Here is a 21,709-nt window from a genome sequence, read left to right on the forward strand (position 1 = left end):
TAAAACCCTGTTGTCTTGAATTTGAGTTGATAGTCATGAATATGAATTCATGATGCATTTTATCAGAAGAAAAACAAATGAACAAACATTTCCTAGCCCTATCCACTGAAAGGTCCCAGAAATAAGACCAACCCAGTAGCAGTTATCATCCCTATGTTTACCAATGTATTATAAAAGGATATAACCCAGGAACAGCCAGAGGGAAGAGATGCACAGGGCAAGTATGGGAAGAGGGTGTGGAGCTTCCCCATCCACTCTGGGTCGTTGCTCTCCTGGAATTTCCACGTGTTCACCAACCTGGAAGCTCTCCGAACGCCCTCCTTTTGGATTTTTATGGAGGCTTCATTACATAGGAATGATTGATGAAATAATTGAATACTGTTGACTGATTCAAACTCCAGCCCCTCTCCCCTCCTCAGAGGCTGGGGAGGGAAGAGGACTGAAAGTTCCCACTGTCTAATCTCAATTGGTTCCCCAGGCAACCAGACCCCAATCTTAGGTCACCTAGAGGCTTCCCAAATCACCTCACTAGCATAACAAAAGACACCTTTCTCGCTCTCCACACGTGGGAGATTCCTAGGGTTTTAGGAGCTCTGCTCCAGGAACAGGGAAAAAGACCAAATGTATATTTCTTATTATGAATCACAATATCAGAGTGGTTAAAAAAATGGATTTAGGAAATCATCAACGGCCGCTAACATCACACAAAGAGGGACAAGACGTTGTGTATTTTCTGATAGAAAGGAGCCTCTCCAAAACTCCGTTTACAAAGCTTTGATCAATCTACCAGTTTATAGGAGACACAGGCGACAGAGGAACGTGTTAAATGACATCCTAGGGAAGTCATCAGCAAAACAGACTGTGGGAATCTCTACAGGTTACACGACCCAGTACAGTGAATCAACAAATAAATTGTGAGAGGGAGGGAGGGAGGGTGGGAAGGAGAGAGAAAGAGAGGGCGGGAGAGGGAGGGAGAGAAAGGGAGTGGAGTGGAACTTGTAGACTAAGAGACAAATCAGCCAATTTCCGTGTATGGAGCTTGTTGGAATTCTGATTCGAATAAACTGTAGTAATTGGAGAAAGTTGAACACCGACTGAATAGTTGATGATATTAAGGAATTACTGTTAGTTTTTAGGTGTGAAAATGGTATTTTTATTATGTTTTAAAATGAGGCTTTACTTACAGAGATACTCACCTTTATGGATAAAATGGTATTTATGAATATGCTTCACAATAATTCAGGAGGAGGAGAAAGTTCGTCATGGATTGTTAATTGTTGAAACTGGATGGTAGATAGGTATGTGGGGTTCATTATATTATTCTCTCTATCTGAGTATATTTAAAAATTTCCGTAGTATTTACGAGACATATCTCTTAGATAAGATAAATATGGCAAAATATTAATATGTGGTACTATTCTTTCAACTTTTGTGTAGGTTTAAATTTTTCTAAACAAAACATTAGGAGAAAAGAAATAGTTGCTTTGTCTTGATCCTTTTGCCCCAGCAGGAGTCCTCACAGCCCAGACCTTGTGCCCCCAGGGGCCCTTCTGAACAGTCCTTTGGGCTTGGAAGAAGTCTTATGGTCACAGGATACCACCTGGAGCAGCCTCCCGACCCAGCAAGGTCAGAGCTAGGAATAAAATCCAGGCATTTCTGGACTCCTCCCAAGTGTTGCCTGGGGCACCTGGAACTTCAGACCTTCTTTGTTCAGGGCTCCCATCAACTTAGAGAGTCCTGTACAGTTGAGACTTGCCCTCCACTGTCCCTCCCAGTGATTTAATGGTGAACAAAAGTGCTTAAAGGGAAGTAGGGGAGGTAGCTAACAAGCCAGTAAACAAACATTCACGTGACATATTCAAAAGTATTAAGCTGGGAGTCTTCACAGCCTCTGAAGGAGGAGACTGGCTGCTTGGGGGTACCCCACAGGGCTGTTGGGGCAGTGGAGGAGATCCCAGTGGCAGGAAGAGGTGCGCGGTGCGCGGGCCTCTCACTATCGCGGCCTCTCGTTGCGGAGCACAGGCTCCAGACGCGCAGGCTCAGAGCAGACAAAACTGTTCTATATGAAAAGCAAGGCTGCGCAGAGAATATTTGGATGTTACAAACAGTCTGGTTAAGGAGAAGAGCGGCAGAGGAGATTTGGAAGAAGTAGGGGCCCTACTGGGATGAGTGGACCTTTGGGGAAAGAGATATTGAAATACGGTTTTTAGGACATTTTTCAGTGTCTGAATTTCCCTGAAATCCTTGCCACTTGTGTATTGGTTTGATATGATTTCAAACCCACTTGTTTATGACTTACACGCAGCTGTTTTAATCTACTTATTTGTGTCAAAGACAAGCAAAAAAAGAGTTGTTTTTAGAAGTAAAGTTGTTTTGATATGAGTGAAGTAAGCTGTGTCAGGATGTCTTCATCTCATCTGTTGCTGTTGATAAGCACTTAGTAGCTCAGCTGCTGAGGGGCCGCAATGGGGGCTTATCAGTAAGAATGTGTGGAGAAGCCACTATGGCAAGGGGCATTTAAACTATAAATACTGAGAGTTTTGCGGGGGATATATGAGAGTTTCGGTCTGGGCAAAGCTACCTTTTGCTGATCTAGCTCTCCGAAGATCCTGGGACATTAGCTCCTGCCCTGGTAAAGACTACTCCTTTATCAGCGGTGGTGACAAACCTTGCAGCCTAGAAGGACACCTGCCTGCCAGATAATACAGGTGCCATCGTTGCCTAGCAACATGATCTAGCAACAAGGGACTTTTATTTTTGCATTGATAGCTGAATGTAGCTGTCTGTTGGCAAAGATGTCTCTCCTGAGAAACCAAAACTGGTAGAAAGGGTACACCTCAATTGAATTTGGGCTTTGTGCTCTACATCTGCCCCTGCCTGGAACAATAGTGTAATTAATCTATCGTTTGTTGCGGAGCACAGGCTCTGGATGTGCAGGCTCAGCGGCCACGGCTCACGGGCCCAGCCGTTCCACGGCATGTGGGATCTTTGCGGACCGGGGCACGAACCGTGCCCCCTGCATCGGCAGGCGGACTCTCAACCACTGCGCCACCAGGGAAGCCCTGTTATTTCTTTATTGGCTTTTTTTCTTTTTTTAGAAGATGTTGGGGGTAGGAGTTAATTAATTAATTAATTAATTTTTGCTGTGTTGGGTCTTCGTTTCTGTTCGAGGGCTTTCTCTAGTTGTGGCAAGCGGGGGCCACTCTTCATAGCGGTGCGCGGGCCTCTCACTATCGCGGCCTCTCCTTGCGGAGCACAGGCTCCAGACGCGCAGGCTCAGTACTTGTGGCTCACGGGCCTAGTTGCTCCGCGGCATGTGGGATCCTCCCAGACCAGGGCTTGAACCCGTGTCCCCTGCATTAACAGGCAGACTCTCAACCACTGCGCCACCAGGGAAGCCCGGCTTTTTTTTTTTATAAAACATCTTTATTGGAGTATAATTGCTTTACAATGGTGTGTTACTTTCTGCTTTATAACAAAGTGAATCAGCTATACATATACATATATCGCCATGTCTTCTCCCTCTTGCGTCTCCCTCCCACCCTCCTTATCCCACCCCTCTAGGTGGTCGCAAGACACTGAGCTGATCTCCCTGTGCTATGCGGCTACTTCCCATTAGCTATCTATTTTACATTTGGTAGTATATATAAGTCCATGCTACTCTCTCACTTTGTCCCAGCTTACCCTTCCCCCTCCCTGGGTCCTCAAGTCCATTCTCTAGTAGGTCTGCGTCTTTATTCCTGTCCTGCCCCTAGGTTCTTCAGAACCTTTTTTTTTTTTTTTTTTAGATTCCATATATATGTGTTAGCGTACAGTATTTGTTTTTCTCTTTTGGACTTACTTCACTCTGTATGACAGACTCTAGGTCCATCCACCTCACTACAAATAACTCAATTTCATTTCTTTTTATGGCTGAGTAATATTCCATTGTATATATGTGCCACATCTTCTTTATCCATTCATCTGTCAGTGGACACTTAGGTTACTTCCATGTCCTGGCTGTTGTAAATAGAGCTGCAATAAACACTGTGGTACATGACTCTTTTTGAATTATGGTTTTCTCAGGGTATATGCCCAGTAGTGGGATTGCTGGGTCATATGGTAGTTCTATTTTTAGTTGTTTAAGGAACCTCCATACTGTTCTCCATAGTGGCTGTATCAATTTACATTCCCACCAGCAGTGCAAGAGGGTTCCCTTTTCTCCACACTCTCTCCAGCATTTATTGTTTGTAGAATTTTTGATGATGGCCATTCTGATAGTTGTGAGATGGTACCTCATTGTAGTTTTGATTTGCATTTCTCTAATGATTAGTGAAGTTGAGCACTCTTTCATATGTGTGTTGGCTATCTGTTGTATATCTTCTTTGGAGAAATGTCTATTTAGTTTTTCTGCCCATTTTTGGATTGGGTTGTTTGTTTTTTTGATATTGAGCTGCATGAGCTGCTTGTAAATTTTGGAGATTAATCCTTTGTCAGTTGCTTCATTTGCAAGTATTTTCTCCCATTCTGAGGGTTGTCTTTTCGCCTTGTTTATGGTTTCCTTTGCTGTGCAAAAGTTTTAAGTTTCATTAGGTCCCATTTGTTTATTTTTGTTTTTATCTCCATTACTCTAGGAGGTGGGTCAAAAAGGATCTTGCTGTGGTTTATGTCATAGAGTGTTCTGCCTATGTTTTCCTCTAAGAGTTTGATAGTGTCTGGCCTTACATTTAGGTCTTTAATCCATTTTGAGTTTATATTTGTGTATGGTGTTAGGGAGTGTTCTAATTTCATTCTTTTACATGTAGCTGTCCAGTTTCCTGCACCACTTATTGAAGAGGCTGTCTTTTCTCCACTGTACATTCCTGCCTCCTTTATCAAAGATAAGGTGACCATATGTGCGTGGGTTTATCTCTGGGCTTTCTATCCTGTTCCATTGATGTATCTTTCTGTTTTTGTGCCAGTACCATACTGTCTTGATTACTGTAGCTTTGTAGTATAGTCTGAAGTCAGGGAGCCTGATTCCTCCAGCTCTGTTTTTCTTTCTCAGGATTGCTTTGGCTTTTTGGGGTCTTTTGTGTCTCCATACAAATCTTAAGATTTTTTTGTTCTAGTTCTGTAGAAAATACCATTGGTAATTTGATAGGGATTGCACTGAATCCCTATCAATTTAGGGATTAGCAATTTGTAGATTGCTTTGGGTAGTGTAGTCATTTTCACAATGTTGATTCTTCCAATCCAAGAACATGGTATATCTCTCCATGTGTTTGTATCATCTTTAATTTCTTTCATCGGTGTCTTATAGTTTTCTGCATACAGGTCTTTTGTCTCCTTAGGTAGGTTTATTCCTAGGTATTTTATTCTTTTTGCTGCAATGGTAAATGGGAGTGTTTCCTTAATTTCTCTATCAGATTTTTCATCATTAGTGTATAGGAATGTAAGAGATTTCCGTGCATTAATTTTGTATCCTGCTACTTTACCAAATTCATTGATTAGCTCTAGTAGTTTTCTGGTAGCATCTTTAGGATTTTCTATGTATAGTATCATGTCATCTGCAAACAGTGACATCTTTACTTCTTCTTTTCTGATTTGGATTCCTTTTATTTCTTTTTCTTCTCTGATTGTTGTGGCTAAAACTTTCAAAACTATGTTGAATAATAGTGGTGAGAGTGGGCAACCTTGTCTTGTTCCTGATCTTAGAGGAAATGGTTTCAGTTTTTCACCATTGAGAACAATGTTGGCTGTGGGTTTGTCATATATGGTGTTTATTATGTTGAGATAAGTTCCCTCTTTGCCTACTTTCTGGAGGGTTTTTATCATAAATGTGTGTTGAATTTTGTCAAAAGCTTTTTCTTTATCTATTGAGATGATTATATGGTTTTTCTCCTTCAATTTGTTAATATGGTGTATCACATTGATTGATTTGCATATACTGAAGAATCCTTGCATCCCTGGGATAAACCCCACTTGATCATAGTGTATGATCCTTTTAATGTGCTGTTGGATTCTGTTTGCTAGTATTTTGTTGAGGATTTTTGCATCTATGTTCATCAGTGATATTGGCCTATAGTTTTCTTTCTTTGTGACATCTTTGTCTGGTTTTGGTATCAGGGTGATGGTGGCCTCATAGAATGAGTTTGGGAGTGTTCCTCCCTCTGCTATATTTTGGAAGAGTTTGAGAAGGGTAGGTGTTAGCTCTTCTCTAAATGTTTCATAGATTTCGCCTGTGAAGGCATCTGGTCCTGGGCTTTTGTTTGTTGGAAGATTTTTAATCACAGTCTCAATTTCAGTGCTTGTGATTGGTCTGTTTATATTTTCTAGTTCTTCCTGGTTAGTCTCGGAAGGTTGTGTTTTTCTAAGAATGTGTCCATTTCTTCCATGTTGTCCATTTTATTGGCATATAGTTGCTTGTATTAATCTCTCATGATCCTTTATATTTCTGCAGTGTCAGTTGTTACTTATCCTTTTTCATTTCTGATTCTATTGATTTGAGTCTTCTCCCTTTTTTTCTTGATGAGTCTGGCTGATGGCTTATCAATTTTTTTTATCTTCTCAAAGAACCAGCTTTTAGTTTTATTGATCTTTGCTATTGTTTCCTTCATTTCTTTTTCATTTATTTCTGATCTGATCTTAATGATTTCTTTCCATCTGCTAACTTTCGGGGTTTTTTGTTCTTTCTCTAACTGCTTTAGGTATAAGGTTAGGATTTTTATTTGAGATGTTTCTTGTTTCTTGAGATAGGATTGTATTGCTATAAACTTCCCTCTTAGAACTCCTTTTGTTGCATCCCATAGGTTTTGGGTCGTCGTGTTTTCATTGTCATTTGTTTCTAGGTATTTTTTGATTTTCTCTTTGATTTCTTTAGTGATCTCTTGGTTATTAAATAGTGTATTGTTTAGCCTCCATGTGTTTGTATTTTTTATAGCTTTTTTCCTGTAATTGATATCCAATCTCATAGCGTTGTGGTCAGAAAAGATACTGGATATGATTTCAGTTTTAAATTTACTGACGCTTGATTTGTGACCCAAGATATGATCTATCCTGGAGAATGTTCCATAAGCACTTGAGAAGAAAGTGTATTCTGTTGTTTTTGGATGGAATGTCCTATAAATACCAGGTAAGTCCATCTTGTTTAAAGTATCATTTAAAGCTTGTGTTTCCTTATTTATTTTCATTCTGTATGATCTGTCCATTGGTGAAAGTGGGGTGTTAAAGTCCCCTACTATGAATGTGTTACTGTCGATTTCCCCTTTTATTGCTGTTAGTATTTGCCTTATGTATTGAGGTACTCCTATGCTGGGTGCATAAATATTTACAACTGTTATATCTTCTTCTTGGATTGATCCCTTGATCATTATGTAGTGTCCTCCTTTGTCTCTTGTAATAGTCTTTATTTTAAATTCTATTTTGTCTGATATGAGAATTACTACTCCAGCTTTCTTTTGATTTCCATTTGCATGGAATATCTTTTTCCATCCCCTCATTTTCAGTCTGTGTGTGTCCCTAGGTCTGAAGTGGGTTTCTTGTACACAGCATGTATACGGGTCTTGTTTTTGTATCCATTCAGCCAGTCTGTGTCTTTTGGTTGGAGCATTTAATCCATTTACATTTAAGGTAGTTATTGATATGTATGTTCCTATTACCATTTTCTTAATTGTTTTGGGTTTGTTATTGTAGGTCTTTTCCTTCTCTTGTGTTTCCTGCCTAGAGAAGTTCCTTTAGCATTTGTTGTAAAGCTGGTTTGGTGGTGCTGAATTCTCCTAGCTTTTGCTTCTCTGTAAAGGTTTTAATTCCTCCATTGAATCTGAATGAGACCCTTACTGGGTAGAGTAATCTTAGTTGTAGGTTTTTCCCTTTCATCACTTTAAATATGTCCTGTCACTCCCTTCTGGCTTGCAGAGTTTCTGCTGAAAGATCAGCTGTTAACCTTATGGGGATTCCCTTGTGTGTTATTTGTTGTTTTTCCCTTGCTGCTTTTTTGTTGTTGTTGTTGTGGTACGCGGGCCTCTCACTGTCGTGGCCTCTCCCGTTGAGGAGCACAGGCTCTGGACATGCAGGCCCAGCAGCCACAGCTCACGGGCCTAGCTGCTCTGCAGCATGTGGGATCTTCCCGGACCGGGGCATGAACCCGCGTCTCCTGCATCGGCAGGTGGACCCCCAACCACTGTGCCACCAGGGAAGCCCTCCCTTGCTGCTTTTAATATTTTTTCTTTGTATTTAATTTTTGATAGTTTGATTAATACGTGTCTTGGTGTGTTTCTCCTTGGATTTATCCTGTATGGGACTCTCTGTGCTTCCTGGATTTGATTGACTATTTCCTTTCCCATAGTGGGGAAATTCTCAACTATAATCTCTTTAAATATTTTCTCAGTCCCTTTCTTTCTCTCTTCTTCTTCTGGGACCTGTATAGTTCGAATGTTGGTGTGTTTACTGTTGTCCCAGAGGTCTCTGAGACAGTCCTCAATTCTTTTCATTCTTTTTTCTTTATTCTACTCTGCAGTAGTTATTTCCACTGTTTTATCTTCCAGGTCACTTATCCATTCTTCTGCCTCAGTTATTCTGCTATTGATTCCTTCTAGAATTTTAAATTTCATGTATTGTGTTGTTCATCATTGTTTGCTGTTTAATTCTTCTAGGTCCTTGTTAAACGTTTCTTGTATTTTCTCCATTCTATTTCTAAGATTTTGGATCATGTTTACTACCATTACTCTGAATTCTTTTTCAGGTAGACTGCCTATTTCCTCTTCATTTGTTTGGTCTGGTGAGTTTTTACCTTACTCCTTCATCTGCTGTGTGTTCCTCTGTCTTCTCATTTTGCTTAACTTACTGTGTTTGGGGTCTCCTTTTCGCAGGCTGCAAGTTCATAGTTCCCGTTGTTTTGGGTGTCTGCCCCCAGTGTCTAAGGTTGGTTCAGTGGGTTGTGTAGGCTTCCTGGTGGGGGGGACTGGTGCCTGTGTTCTGGAGGATGAGGCTGGATCTTGTCTTTCTGGTGGGCAGGACCATGTCTGGTGGTGTGTTTTGGGGTGTCTGTGACCTTATTATGATTTTAGGTGGCCTCTCTGGTAATGGGTGGGGTTGTGTTCTTGTCTTTCTAGTTGTTTGGCGTAGGGTGTCCAGCACTGTAGCTTGGGTCGTTGAATGGAGCTGGGTCTTAGCGTTGAGATGGAGATCTCTGGGAGAGCTTTTGCTGTTTAATATTATGTGGAGCTAGGAGGTCTCTGGTGGACCAATTTCCTGAAGTCGGCTCTCCCACCTCAGAGGCACAGGCCTGACACCTGGCCAGAGCACCAAGACCCTTTTAGCCACACGGCTGGAACAGGAAACTGTTTCTGTTCAATTGTAGAACAAAGTGGGGCTGGAAAGGGGACTTGATTGGGGTTTTCTTTTCAAAATCCTCTTTAATGAAGCAGGAGTGGGTGAACTAATCCAAAGTGAAGTCTGTTATATCTTGCTGGGGCTTGGAGCTGACATCCTCAGGCTTCTCTTGGTGCCTGCAAAACCAGTAGATCTCTGCACCCACCCACGAGATTCTTAAGAATTTATATAGAGGCCTGAACTGGGTTCATGTAGACCATCCAGATGGTCTCAACAATGCACTTCTGTCTCAATGCTGTATTCTTGAAAATGGCTCCCTCTTTATTGGCTTTTTAAGAGACATTATCCTGTATGCTAATAGCTTGTGAAATTATTATAATTTCTGCAGTGAGCCTATGTTAAATAAACTGTTGACAAAGACAATATCGCTTGTATTCCTTTTCTTTTTTTTTCTTTAAAAAATATTTATTTATTTATTTATTTTGGCTGTGCCAGGTCTTAGTTGCGGCACACGGGATCTTCGTTGTGGCATGTGGGATCTTTAGTTGCAGCATGTGGACTCTTAGTTACAACATGCATGCGGGATCTAGTTCTCTGGCCAGGGATCGAACCCGAGACCCCTGCATTGGGAGCATGGAGTGTTACCCACTGGATCAACAGGGAAGTCCCCTGCATTATTTTTCAAGGCTTTGGAACCATGCTAGTGATTCTTTTGAGTATGAAATGAAAGGGCATTGGGCTCTGAGTGGGAATAGGTGGACCCAGTGTTATTTGTGTGTTCCAAAATTACAAATTGTGACCTCTCTCTGGAAGAAAAGGCATCATAGGGAGGTTGGGAAGAGTACAGGGAATAATGCTGATAAAGAACTGATACAGTGGCTGGTACACAGCTGTTGCTCAAGAAATGACGACAGCTCAAAGAGATTAATTAGACCTGCTTGGGAAAATAGGCATAAAAGCCCGAAAACGACGGATTGGAATGAAGTAGCGTTGACAACTTAGAGCAGTGCTTCTCATATTTTGATGTACACAGGAATCACCAGAGGTCTTGTGGAAATGCAGGTTCTGATTCAGTCAGTCTGGGGTGGGGCCTGGGATTCTGTCTTTCTAACGGAATGTCACCCAAATAACAAAGGAGCATGAAATCAACTAAGTAGATTGTGAAACACAAGTCACAGTTCTATTTTGTAAAACAAAGAAACCCTCTCTAATTTCTTAAGATACGAGGTAAGAACAAAGAAAAACCAGGAGGGCCATCTTGTGGAGAAACCTGTCACCAGTGCTAGAGGCCCTCAACCCACTTGAGTGATCTTAGGAAAGATCACTGTGCCTTGTCCAACCATGGACCATCAGGGCTGGATGGTTCACAGGCCCCACCTCCAACCCAGTGGTTTTAGGAGACCGAGGCCCACAGAGGGGAAGGGACTGACCTAGATCACCAGCTAGTTATGGCATCTACAGGGAGCCTTCCTGGGAGGGGTGGGTGCTGTGGAGTTGAACTTGAAGGATGAAAATAGGTTGGATAATGGGCCAGTTTGGTCCAGACCGAAATGGAAGTGTGCAGTGAGTTTGAATCCAGCCTCTACTATTTGTTGCTGTGACCTTGAAAAGTTATTGGACCCTTCTGAGCCTCAGTTTCCTCATCCATTAAATAGGGGTGACAATGTCTGTTTTGTAGAATTGCTGTGAGGATTAAGTGGGATAATGAATTTAAAAATCCCTGGCCAGAATGTGGGATCATTGAAGGCTGGGGAGGCCTCCTAGAGGAAGCCCATAGAAACCTCTGGGTTTACCTGGAAGCACTGGATGGGTGTGGCCTAGCCTGGGTCAGGGCGGCTGGTCTGGTGGGGACAGCCAGGCTTCTGTCAGTCACCCACTTCCCAAGGGTTTCTCTAATACTGACTCATGGTCACTTGGGTCTCACCTCCAGGTGCCCCAGGGAAGGTGTGGAGACAGACTATCTCCAGACAGCAGTGGCTGCAGGAGGAAGATGATAAAGCAGCAGTCACTTCATTCTGCTGGTTCAGGACCATGGACATCAAGGATGGCAGCTGGGCAGCTGTGCCAGCCAACTGCTCCCTGGCACCTCTGCATCCATCAGGGAGGCCAGGACTTGGAGAGTGACCAACTACCAGCTGTCTGCAGGTTTGGCTCCATCAGTGTCCTTTCCACCTACCAGATGTTCATGCTGTGGCTCTTAAATCCGACCAGCTGGGTTAGAACCCTGGCTTCACCACTTACTGTGGGGGTAGGAAGAGTTATTTACCCTCCCTGTGCTTCAGTTCCACCCCCATAATCTGGTGGTGATAATGTCCATTTCATAGGGTGGTTTGGGGGACAAAATGAGATAATCCACACAAAATCTTACCGTGGGGCTCATTAACTGTTAGCTATTATCATTATGTTATTTTTCAAAGGCCATTCCAAGTACTTCCTCCTCCAGGAAGCCTTTCTGATCTACACTAATGACTGAAAGATATTTGTCCTCCTCTGATCCCACAAGAAGTAGCAATGACTTCTTGCCTTGGGATAGAGATGTGTGGGACCCCACTATCCCCAAATCTAAAGAGGCTGTAAATGCCTAAAAGGCAAAGAAGAGAAGACATGGACATCCCCCAGGGTCTGAAGTACAACCCATTCTGATATGTTTAATGTGTATCTTTTTGTTTGTACTGTATGTACCTTTGCAAATCTGTGTTGTTTTGTGTGCAAGCATTTTTATTGGTATCGTGTTTTAGGTCTCATTTGGTTGTTTTACTCTTTCTGCTCAGCACTTGGTGTTTCAGTCCATGTTGCTGTAAATACACGTGGTCCTTGCATCTGTAGTTGCGTAGTAGTACCACATTTTACCTATCCATCTACTCCCCCAGTGTGGACACTTAGGTTGTTTCCAGCTCCCAGTAACCACAAAACAACCCAGCAACAAAATCCTCTTACATGTCTCCTGATGAGCCTGCAAGAGAAGGAACTGGCTTTTAGGGTCAGAGTTCGCTGTGTTTAGTTTCCCTCATTACTGCCAAGACTCTTTGCCAGAATGGCTGTCCCAGGCTACCCCCACCAGCAGTGCACCTGGCCATGACACCCCTCATTCCCCACCACCATTTGGCATTATCCAGTTTTTCTAATTTTTGCCAGTCTAATCGGTGTAAGTGGTATCTCACTGTCATTTTAATTTGTATTTTTCTGATCATGAACAAATCCGACCATCTCTTCATATGCCTGCAGGCTTGCTGAGGTTACTGTTCCTTAAATGCCCACCCAAGTGCTTGCGGTCTGACTTTCAGCGCCTGGGGGCGCCAGACCAGGCTCCCGAGTCGCGAGCCACGGGCCTGCGGGAGGTCGTGCATCCGGGACCGGGAGGCTGGGACAGCTCGCAGAGGAGACATTCCCAGGGGGACCTGCGGAGCCCCAAGTGGCTCCGAACCGCTGGGCCGTGGGCTGGTCGAGGGAGCCCGTAGAGAGACCCGCAGTCTGGCCCGGGATGGGAGGCGGTCGGGAGGTCGGAGCAGCTGCGCCCGCATCGTACCCAAGAGCCGAGGAGGGGCGAGGGCTCTGGAGGAGTGGCTGCCGCCTGCACTCCGACGCTCCCGGGAGCCTCGTCCTCACCCCCGGCTCAGCTCCTCCTCCCTCAGCTCCTGGGCCCGGTCGGGCCGACGGGCCGCTCGCGACCAGGCAGAACACAGAGGAGCTCCGGAGCGGCGGCATGGAGGAGGAGCTGGCGTGGGAGACCCAGGGCCGTGAGTCCGCGGGGCGGGGGCCGGGACAGGGGCGGATAGAGGCCGAGAGGATGCGCCGCAACCCAGCGGGGGCGACCGAGCCTGAGATCTGCGCGGTCCGCGTGGCCACCTGCGTCTTGGGCTTCTTTGTGGCCCCGAGAGGAACTCGCACCTGGCGGAGGGGACATTGGCTGCTCACCCGGGACTGGGGGTGCTGCCCGCCCTGGAGCGGGGAGCTTGGGTGGAGGAGACATTAGCTCGAAAGAAGATGGGAATACGATCCTTTATTGGGTGCTTACGTTGTGTACCGGACTGAGCCGGGCTGGCACTTCATTTGATCTCCACGGCAGCCTTCTGGGTAGGACCTACTGTTATCTCCATTTTGCGGAAGAGAAAGCTGAGGCACAAAGTGGTTAAACAAGTTGCCCAAGGTCACACAGCCTTAAAGTGGTAGAAATGCTGAGGGTCCCAGCTCCCTTAGAATGTCAGGACTGGATGGGGAGTGGAGGAGGTATGGTGTGCTGCAGGGGGGATCAGGGCACCTCAGAGGCCCCTCCAGGAGTGTGCCTGGCTGCTAGGGCCTCTGGGCCAGGCAGTGGCATCCCTGTGGACATCAGCCAGCTTGGGGGACCTTTGGCTGCACTGCCTGGTAAAGGGAGAGAAGGACTGTGCCATTTTCCTCACTGGGATGCAGATGGGAGTGGGGGTTCTATCAGGTGCTAAGCCTTTCAGACAGGTACAGGGTCCTGCTTGGGGCAGGCATCACTTGAGCAGGCCCTTAAAGAATGTGCAGCAATGGATCATTGGGGTGCGTGGGAGGGAATTCTGCGCAGAGGACCCAGCATAGGCAAAGGCTCAGAGGCCAGAGTGCCGTGTGCTGTTGTGGCCAGAAAGAGGATGCATGGATTGAGATGCATGGAAGAGATGAGACTGAAGTTGATTTCACTGGCACTCTCCAGGGCCTCCATGCTCTTCTTCAGGCTCTTGGCTGTTTGCTAACACAAACCAGGCCACTCTCCCGGCTTCCGTCAAGAGAAAGGGAGTCAGAGCTGGTAGGAATCTCTACAGATCACTTTTTCACCCTCCCCTGATTCTACAGTGGAACTGAGTTCCCCAAGGGGGATGTTTCCTGCTGTTAGAAGGTGGCAGTGCGGGAACTAAACCCCAGCTTCCCTAAGCTTACGCCTGAACTACCAGATCTTTTGCTGAACCTGGATCATGGTGGTTTTCGTCCAAGAGTTTAAGGAAAGGAATGCTCAGGACACAGTTGCTTCCCGGAGGTGTTTGAGATCTGAGAGGGATTCTTCCAGAAGGGCCCTCTCCTCCCCTATAGGAAAGGCAGACCCTTTTAGGGGTGAGGAAGAGTGGCGCCATCAATGGGGACCACACTTGGAAGGAGATGTTTCCCCCTTTCCCCTGAAGTATTGACATGAAGCTCCCCCTGTCCCCATACACCTCTTTCCTGCCATTTACCTGAGCTTGTGGTTTGGTTTTCCAGGGAACAAATGAGTCTCAGCTGGGGCCACATCTTATATAGTTCAAAAGCCCTGAAGAGACTTAATGACTTGTGTGTCACTTATTCATTCAGCAAATATATGCCAGGGCCTGAATTTAGGGATATAGTAGTTAACAAGTCAGACAAAAATCTCTCCCTTCATGGGCTTATATTATAATGGAGGAAGCAGACAGTAAAGCTAATAAATATGTAAATATAGCATAGGCAAGTGGCGAGGGGTGGTGTGGAGAAAAGCAGTGCAGGGAGGTGGGTAGGGAGGGTGTTTCCTTGGTTGGGGCTTCACTGGCTCAGAGAGCCCTGAACGAAGGAAGCCCCACCAACCCCCAGGTCTCTGGCCGCCAGAATTTATTCTCTGACCCTTTGTTTTGGAGGAATAATAGTGATGATGACGATGGTACTATTTGCCAGATACCATGCTAGGAGCTTTTCACATACTTACATCCAATCATTACAATAACCCTGCAGGGCAGCTCATGTCCCCATTTTGCAGATGAGGAAACTGAGGCACAGAAAAATTAAGTAACCTAAGTCACACAGCCAGGAAATGGCTCAGCCACAGGGCAGCAGCTCTGAGGTCCATAGGTTGCATCTGTGAGGCCTCAGAAAGCCCCAAACCCTCTCCTGTATTTGGAAAGCCACGTGGAATTTATCTGGAAAAAACAAATTGATGGCAGTCTTCTCTGTCACTTTAATGTGACAGCCTTCCCTGCCAAGACACTGGCGACCTGTCCCTGGATACACAGAGGGGCTGGGTCTGGACATTTGTAGTGGACCAAATGTGCAGGATGTAGGCTCAGCCGCAGTAAAACCTCAAATTACATGCCCTGTACTGATTGTGCAAAGGGCCAGCCAATATTGGGTTGGCCAAAGAGTTCATTCGAGTTTTTCTGTAAGATGTTATGGGGAAACCCAAACGAACTTTTCGGCCAACCCAATATTTGTCCCTTGTGCTTGTGTATCTAAGCCTTTCTGAAGTGGGGACAGGCATCTGTCAGCTTGGGGATTATCAGTGTCGCTCATGGAAGCAGAGTTTTGTGGATTCCTCCATGTGCTCAGCTTTGGGCCCACTGTGAAGTGTGGGTGGGTTGGCAAGTGTCAGGTGTGGCCAGAGCCCCCAAGGAGCTTGAGGTCCAGCCAAAGAGACAGGACATCCTTATAAGCCAAGAGCAGTCAGGATGACAGCAGCATGGGGTTCTGGTGAGATAAGCCCTGGACTACGTCATCAGGCCTGAGTCCCCCTGGCCTGGCCACCAACCCTCTGAGCCCACCGCTGGCCATGGCAAGGGGCTGGAAGCGGGGCTTGGAGGTTCCTTCTAGTCTGAGACTGAGATGAAGGTGCAGTGACAAGGATGAGAGGAGTGCAGAGACCACAGAGAAGGCAATCAGAGAGGGCCCCACAACCAGGAGGCAAAAGCTGGTTAGGATTAGGGGATGAGGAGAGAAGAGGTGGAGGGACGAGGACAAAGAAGCCGGGTGAACACGCGCCTCTGGCCTCGCCCAGGCCTGACGCAGTGGGTGGCTCGGTAAATCCTGGCTGCCTTCTTCACTGATGGAGCCATGGGAAAGGTGGTTATCGACTCCAGTGGGAATGAATTGCATTTCCTTCCTCAAGAACAGCAATAGCAGTCAGGACAACTGGATGACAGGGCACCTCTGAGAGGGGAGGGGCACACACCTGGCTCCTGTGGATGGTCTTGCCCACGGTCTCCCAGCTTTAGGGTTCTGCCGAGTCCTGGTCACGTGGACATGAGGTGCGCTGGAAGGAGAAGCAGCCTGTCTGGGGAAGTCTCCAACATTAAGAAAGAGGAGAAGCATCCACCCACCATTCTGAGCTGGAAGACCCCCTGCCCAGGAGATATTCAAGCTAGGAAGGGGCTGTTCCCTGGGAGGGAGGATGAAGGAGCCGATCGGGAGGAGAGTACACATCAGGGCCAGAAATCACGTGTGTAAAGGGGCTCCGGCTGGGAATAATGCTATAGTGTCACCTCCACACAGGAGGGACAGTTCCCGGAGCCTGGGGCAGGCACATCGGCACGTGTTAACTTGGGGGAGGCTCAGGCCCTGGCCTCCTTGACCACTTTGTCTCAAAATCTCTGAGGCCCAAAGTCAGGGTCAGGATTCCAGCGCTCTTAACTCTTAATCCTTGTGACCCATCCAGAAGGCTCCTCCAAGAAACAGATTTAGATTCAGGAGGCATGGGGGTCAAAGGTCAGGAGTCGGAGGCTGGCAGATAGGGACAGGCACCTGGAGAGACAAACGTGGCCTGGTGCCTCTGGTCAGAAGTCCAGGGGTTCTGGACCAAGGGAGGCTGATGTGTCAGTTGCAATTTTTTTTTTTTTTTTTTTACAGTGTTTTGTTTTAAAATCTTTATTGAATTTGTTACAATATGGCTTCTGTTTTATGCTTTGGTTTTTTGGCCACAAGGCATGTGAAATCTTAACTCCCCGACCAGGGATCCAACCTGCACCCCCTGCACTGGAAGGCGAAGTCTTAACCACTGGACCACCAGGTCCCTGAGGCATCCTCCCAACGTGGTTCTGGCGGGCAGCCTCATGGAGCTGCCTCTCCAGAGGACGCACGGTGTGGACAAAAAGGGGTGCAGGACCCCCGACACTGTGTAAGGAGGATTGGGGAACAGCCCCTCCCTGGCCTGAATGTCTCCTAGGCAGTTCAGTTCTCTGAGGGCCCGCTGTGCCTACTGAGTGTGTAAAACTGTTGTGGGCCCAGGCCTGCCCTTGGCCTGGTGAGGAGGCAGACCAGGCCTCAGGGAAGGGTGCAGGTGGGGTGGTTTGCAGCCCTGCTGGAGAAGGGGGCAGAGGGAAAAGCCATTCTTCTGGTTGGGGACACTGGGGATGGGCCTGGGTACCACGTGGGGTAGCCTCTCCATGTGTTGGGGCTTCTAGCTGTCAGGAGCATCTTAGAGGAGATGCCAGGGCCTGGGTGAGAGGTCAGTGGAGGCTGAAAGGGTTGGATGCAGGATTCCTGACTGCAGCAGTTATCCTCTGTCTGGTTTGATGTGACAGGGGTACAACTTGGGTCTTCACAGCCTGCCTAGGGCTCAGTAATAGTAGCAGGAATTCTAGGGTGTGTCTGGTGTATTTTGGTTTTCAGAGCACTCATCTACCTGTTTCCTGGTGGTTCTCACTCACCCCTGGAGAGGGGAGGAGAGCAGGAAGGATTGGTCCTATTTATAGATGGAGGCAGGTACAGAGGAGGGCAGCAAGTCACCTTAGGTCACACAGCACATTATTGGTGACTGGAACCTTGGTCTCATCTCCTGGACAAGCACTTGCAAGGAAACATGGACTTGCAAGTTGAACTTGCATCTTATGGATGATAGGATGCTAATGCCAGATTCAGTCATTCATTTACTCGTTGAATGATTCATTTGTTCAATAAGTATTAAGGGCTTACTCTGTGCTGGCACTGTGGTAGGTGATGGGGACAGCAGAACCCATGGCAGACATGGTCCCAGCCCTCTTGGAGCTGATAGTCTTGTGGGGGAAAACAGACATTAAATAGAGTATCTCACAAATAGTTCATTCCCACTGTCACAATTTGAGAGCATGTGGGCGTCAGAGGGGCCCTCTCGGCCAGAAGTCCTCCCAAGGAAGTGGCATTTTTGTGGGAGCCAGTGAAAAAGGGCAGTGTTTTCAGGCAGAGGGGACAGAATGGGAAAGGAAGGGACAACTCGTCCCCAGAGATACCACACAGAAAATTAGCGTTTTCTTTTGTTGCCCCATCACATGCTGAAAACTGTGGAGGGAAGTGGGTTCATGGGTTGGAGGCTGGCTTCCCCCAGGCCTGCTCAGATGTGCTGAGGGCCAGAGACCAGGGTGAACTGCCAGTGCAGTCTGACAGTGAGTTTGGGGGTGGGGGGTAGGTCAGAACCCTTCAACCCTGTTCTGAAGGAAGGAGGGGACAGAACCCAGGCACTCAGGATTCCTCAGGGACTTGGAAAATAATCCTCAGACACAGGTGGCTGCCCAGCAGAGGGAGCAACAGGAACAGACTTAGAGACAGGATGTTGTCTGGCATTTCTGAGAAGCAGTGCCAGGCCATGCAGGGCCTCATAGGCCCAAGGTTTAGGCGTTTGATCCAAGAGCAGTGGGAAGCTGGGAAGAGTTTTAGGTGGGGGACAGACGGATCTAGACATGGTGTTTTACTATGTTCATTTCAGCAGCTGCAGAGTGGAAGAGGAGGGGGTCAGAGTGGGGCTGTGGCCCCAGCCGACTGGTCACCAGAGCCAGCAAAGGTCCTTCCACCCCGCAGACCAGCTGTCCTGGCCGGGAGGTAGGGAGGCTGTGCGAGGTGGGCCGGGCAGCCAGCTGGTGCCTCACAGGTTTCCTCTCCCTCCTGGCGGGTGGGCAGGGTGGCCCTGCACCGGGCTGCGGGCGCAGGGCACAAGCAGGCTGTGCGGCTGCTCTTGGAACACGAGGCTGCTGTGGATGATGAGGATCTGGTACGGGTCCCCTCACGCAGGCATGTCTGTGTGCGCATGTCCGTCTTCCTGTCTGTCTCAGGGTGGGGCAGGGGCATCAGAACTCATTCTGGGTCTATGAGCCAGCTGTCATTGCCGAGGTTGTCACTGATACACGGACGAACAGGTGCAGGCTGGGCAGTGGGTGAGTCTTCAGGGGCCAGTGACAGTGTACCAATCCTATTTTCCCTTTGCACAGTCATAAAGATGTCTTCATTTTCAAGGGCCTTTCAGTTCTCAGCCTTTTCAGTCCCTCGTGATGTCATGTGAACAGGGAGAAACATGGGCTATAGAACAGGTAATTGGGTGGGTTGACAAAGGCCTCATTAGTAAAGTCATCGGGAGGGAGGTCTCTCATGATATGCCACAGGGCTCTGCCCTGACAAACACTAACCCACAACCTGGATAAAGACTAACAGTCTTACTTAACAAATTGGCAGGGAGCACACTGCTAAGAGAGAGAGCAGAATAGTAACAAGGTCTACAAATTTATCTCTACGGGTCTGGATAAAGAGTTGAATCTGACAACAGCATTTGACAGGGATACATTTTTAAAAAATTATAAACTTCTCTGCAGAAACTTAGCTTCCATGGAAATACTTTTCTTTGTCCTGACTTCTCTTTGCTCTGAGGACCCACCATGAAGGGGGCTTGATTACAAATCAGGGCTGGGGGTGGGGCAGCAACACCTACCTCCCCACTCCCTCACCCCATCTCCTCCCTGCTCCTGCTTAGACCTCATTTAGAGATGACCCTGGAAGGACAGTGTCTGGTTTCCTTAGTCTGAGTGTCCCAATAAACCACTGGAACTTCTTGCATCAGCCTTTTGCCCACAAAGACCCTCACTGTTGGGACTTCCCTGGTGGCATAGTGGTTAAGAATCCACCTGCCAATGCAGGGGACACAGGTTCGAGCCCTGGTCCGGGAAGATCCCACATGCCGCGGAGCAACTAAGCCCATGTGCCACAACTACTGAGCCTGCGCTCTATAGCCCGTGAGCCACAACTACTGAGCCTATGTGCCACAACTACTGAAGCCCGTGCGCCTGGAGCCTGTGCTCCACAACAAGAGAAGCCACAGCAACGAGAAGCCCGCACTCCGCAACGAAGAGTAGCCCCCGCTCACCGCAACCAGAGAAAGCCTGCGTGCAGCAAGGAAGACCCAACGCAGCCAAAAATAAATAAATAAATAAAAAATTTAAAAAAGACCCTTACTATCACCACCATGCTCTGTTATTTCTTCCTTGAGGGACTGAGTGAGAAAAGAAGATATGAGGGAGAATAGTAAGAGAGGGTGCTTACAAATCTTCTCTGTTTCCTTTGCAAACAGCAATAAATACGTTTTGAAAAATAAGAAGGCTGGTAAGCGTGCCTGCTTTAATAACAGGAGGGGAGAGGAGACACTGGAGAAGGGAAATCCTGTTGTTGGGGGGAAGGTCTCTAGTGAAAAGCCACAGGGCTCTGTCCTAGATAGTTCCTGGAACTAGGACAGTGAGATATCTTGGGGTTCGAACTGGCAAGAGGCTCTGTCTCCCATGACTCTCCTCCCCCAGCCTTGAGCCTTGACCCTTTTCATTCCCAAGCTCCTGTGGGCTTCTCCCCTTGGACTCTGTCCTTTGTCAGCCAGCAAGCCCACAGTTACTGATATTCTACCAGTAGCTGAGCTCTGAGCCAGTGCTGGGTCTCCTGGCCTCTTTGGTTCTAGCTGAGACCAACTCTAGTCCCCATTTGAGGTGCTATGGTGGATCCAGCACCTTCCCAAGGTTTCAGGAGGAAGGGCTTAAATTCTTGTGGTCACTCTTGACTCTCACTTCCAGCTTCTGCTCGGTTTTCACCGTCCTCTTGAAATTTTGCACATAGTCCTTTGTCTCTACCTTGGCATCACCCCTAACATGGATCACAGTCCTTCTCCCCACTTTCCATTCACACACTTTGATGTGGGGCAGGCTTTCCAAAATAAGAGATGGAGGGGATTTACATTACACACAAAAACAATGTAAAAATCCTAAAATCCTGTCTTTGACATTCCTGTTCTTTATTATTTTCTTTCCTTTACCATATGCTTTCTTTTTTTCTTTATTTTAAATTTATTTTTTAAATTGAAGTATAGTTGATTTACAATGTTGTGTTAATTCTGCTGTACAGCAAAGTAACTCAGTTATACATATAAATACATTCTTTTTTATACTATTTTCCATTATGGTTTATCCCAGGACACTAAATATAGTTCCCTGTGCTATATATACAGTAGGACCTTGTCCATCTATTCTATATGTAACAGTTTGCATCTACTGACCCCAGACTCCCAGCCCATCCCTCCCTCCTCCCCCCCTCCCCCTTGGCAACCACAATTTTGTTCTCTGTGCCATTCCTGTTCTTTAAAGTCCCTTGGTCCTTTCCTTGTCTTGGACTTGGCCTCTTCCCCTGCCCCACTTTCAATGCTGTCATTGTCTGCACTGTCCCCGCCCTGCCTCCAAATTCCTGCCATCATGCCCAGTCAGTCCTTTCTGGGTTTCACCTTTCATCCCAACCACTGGTCACAGCTTTTACCCAAACCCAGTTCTGTCCCTAAGAGGGATTCTGGTGCCAGCCACTAAGACCCCTTTTCCTGGTGCTCCCCCAGAAGCTCTTTGTGGAGCCAAGTGGGGAAGTGGTTGTGACTAGGATGCTCTGTGCAGGTGCTGGGGTGAGGCACCCTTTCCCCCAG

The 21,709-nt window shown here is 46.9% G+C and overlaps 1 protein-coding gene across 1 annotated transcript in view; it reads left to right on the top strand.

Annotated features, from left to right (window-relative positions):
* Nucleotides 1-12,994: 12,994 nt before the first annotated feature.
* ANKDD1A (ankyrin repeat and death domain containing 1A) overlaps nt 12,995-21,709 on the top strand; it is a 35,483-nt gene continuing 26,768 nt past the window's right edge. The window contains 3 exon segments of the mRNA XM_065872320.1: nt 12,995-13,032; nt 16,363-16,465; nt 18,866-19,015. Of these exon segments, the coding sequence (XP_065728392.1) occupies nt 12,995-13,032; nt 16,363-16,465; nt 18,866-19,015 (291 nt within the window).

Source organism: Phocoena phocoena, chromosome 2 (assembly GCF_963924675.1).
Source record: "Phocoena phocoena chromosome 2, mPhoPho1.1, whole genome shotgun sequence".
Classification (NCBI taxonomy): Eukaryota; Metazoa; Chordata; class Mammalia; order Artiodactyla; family Phocoenidae; genus Phocoena; species Phocoena phocoena.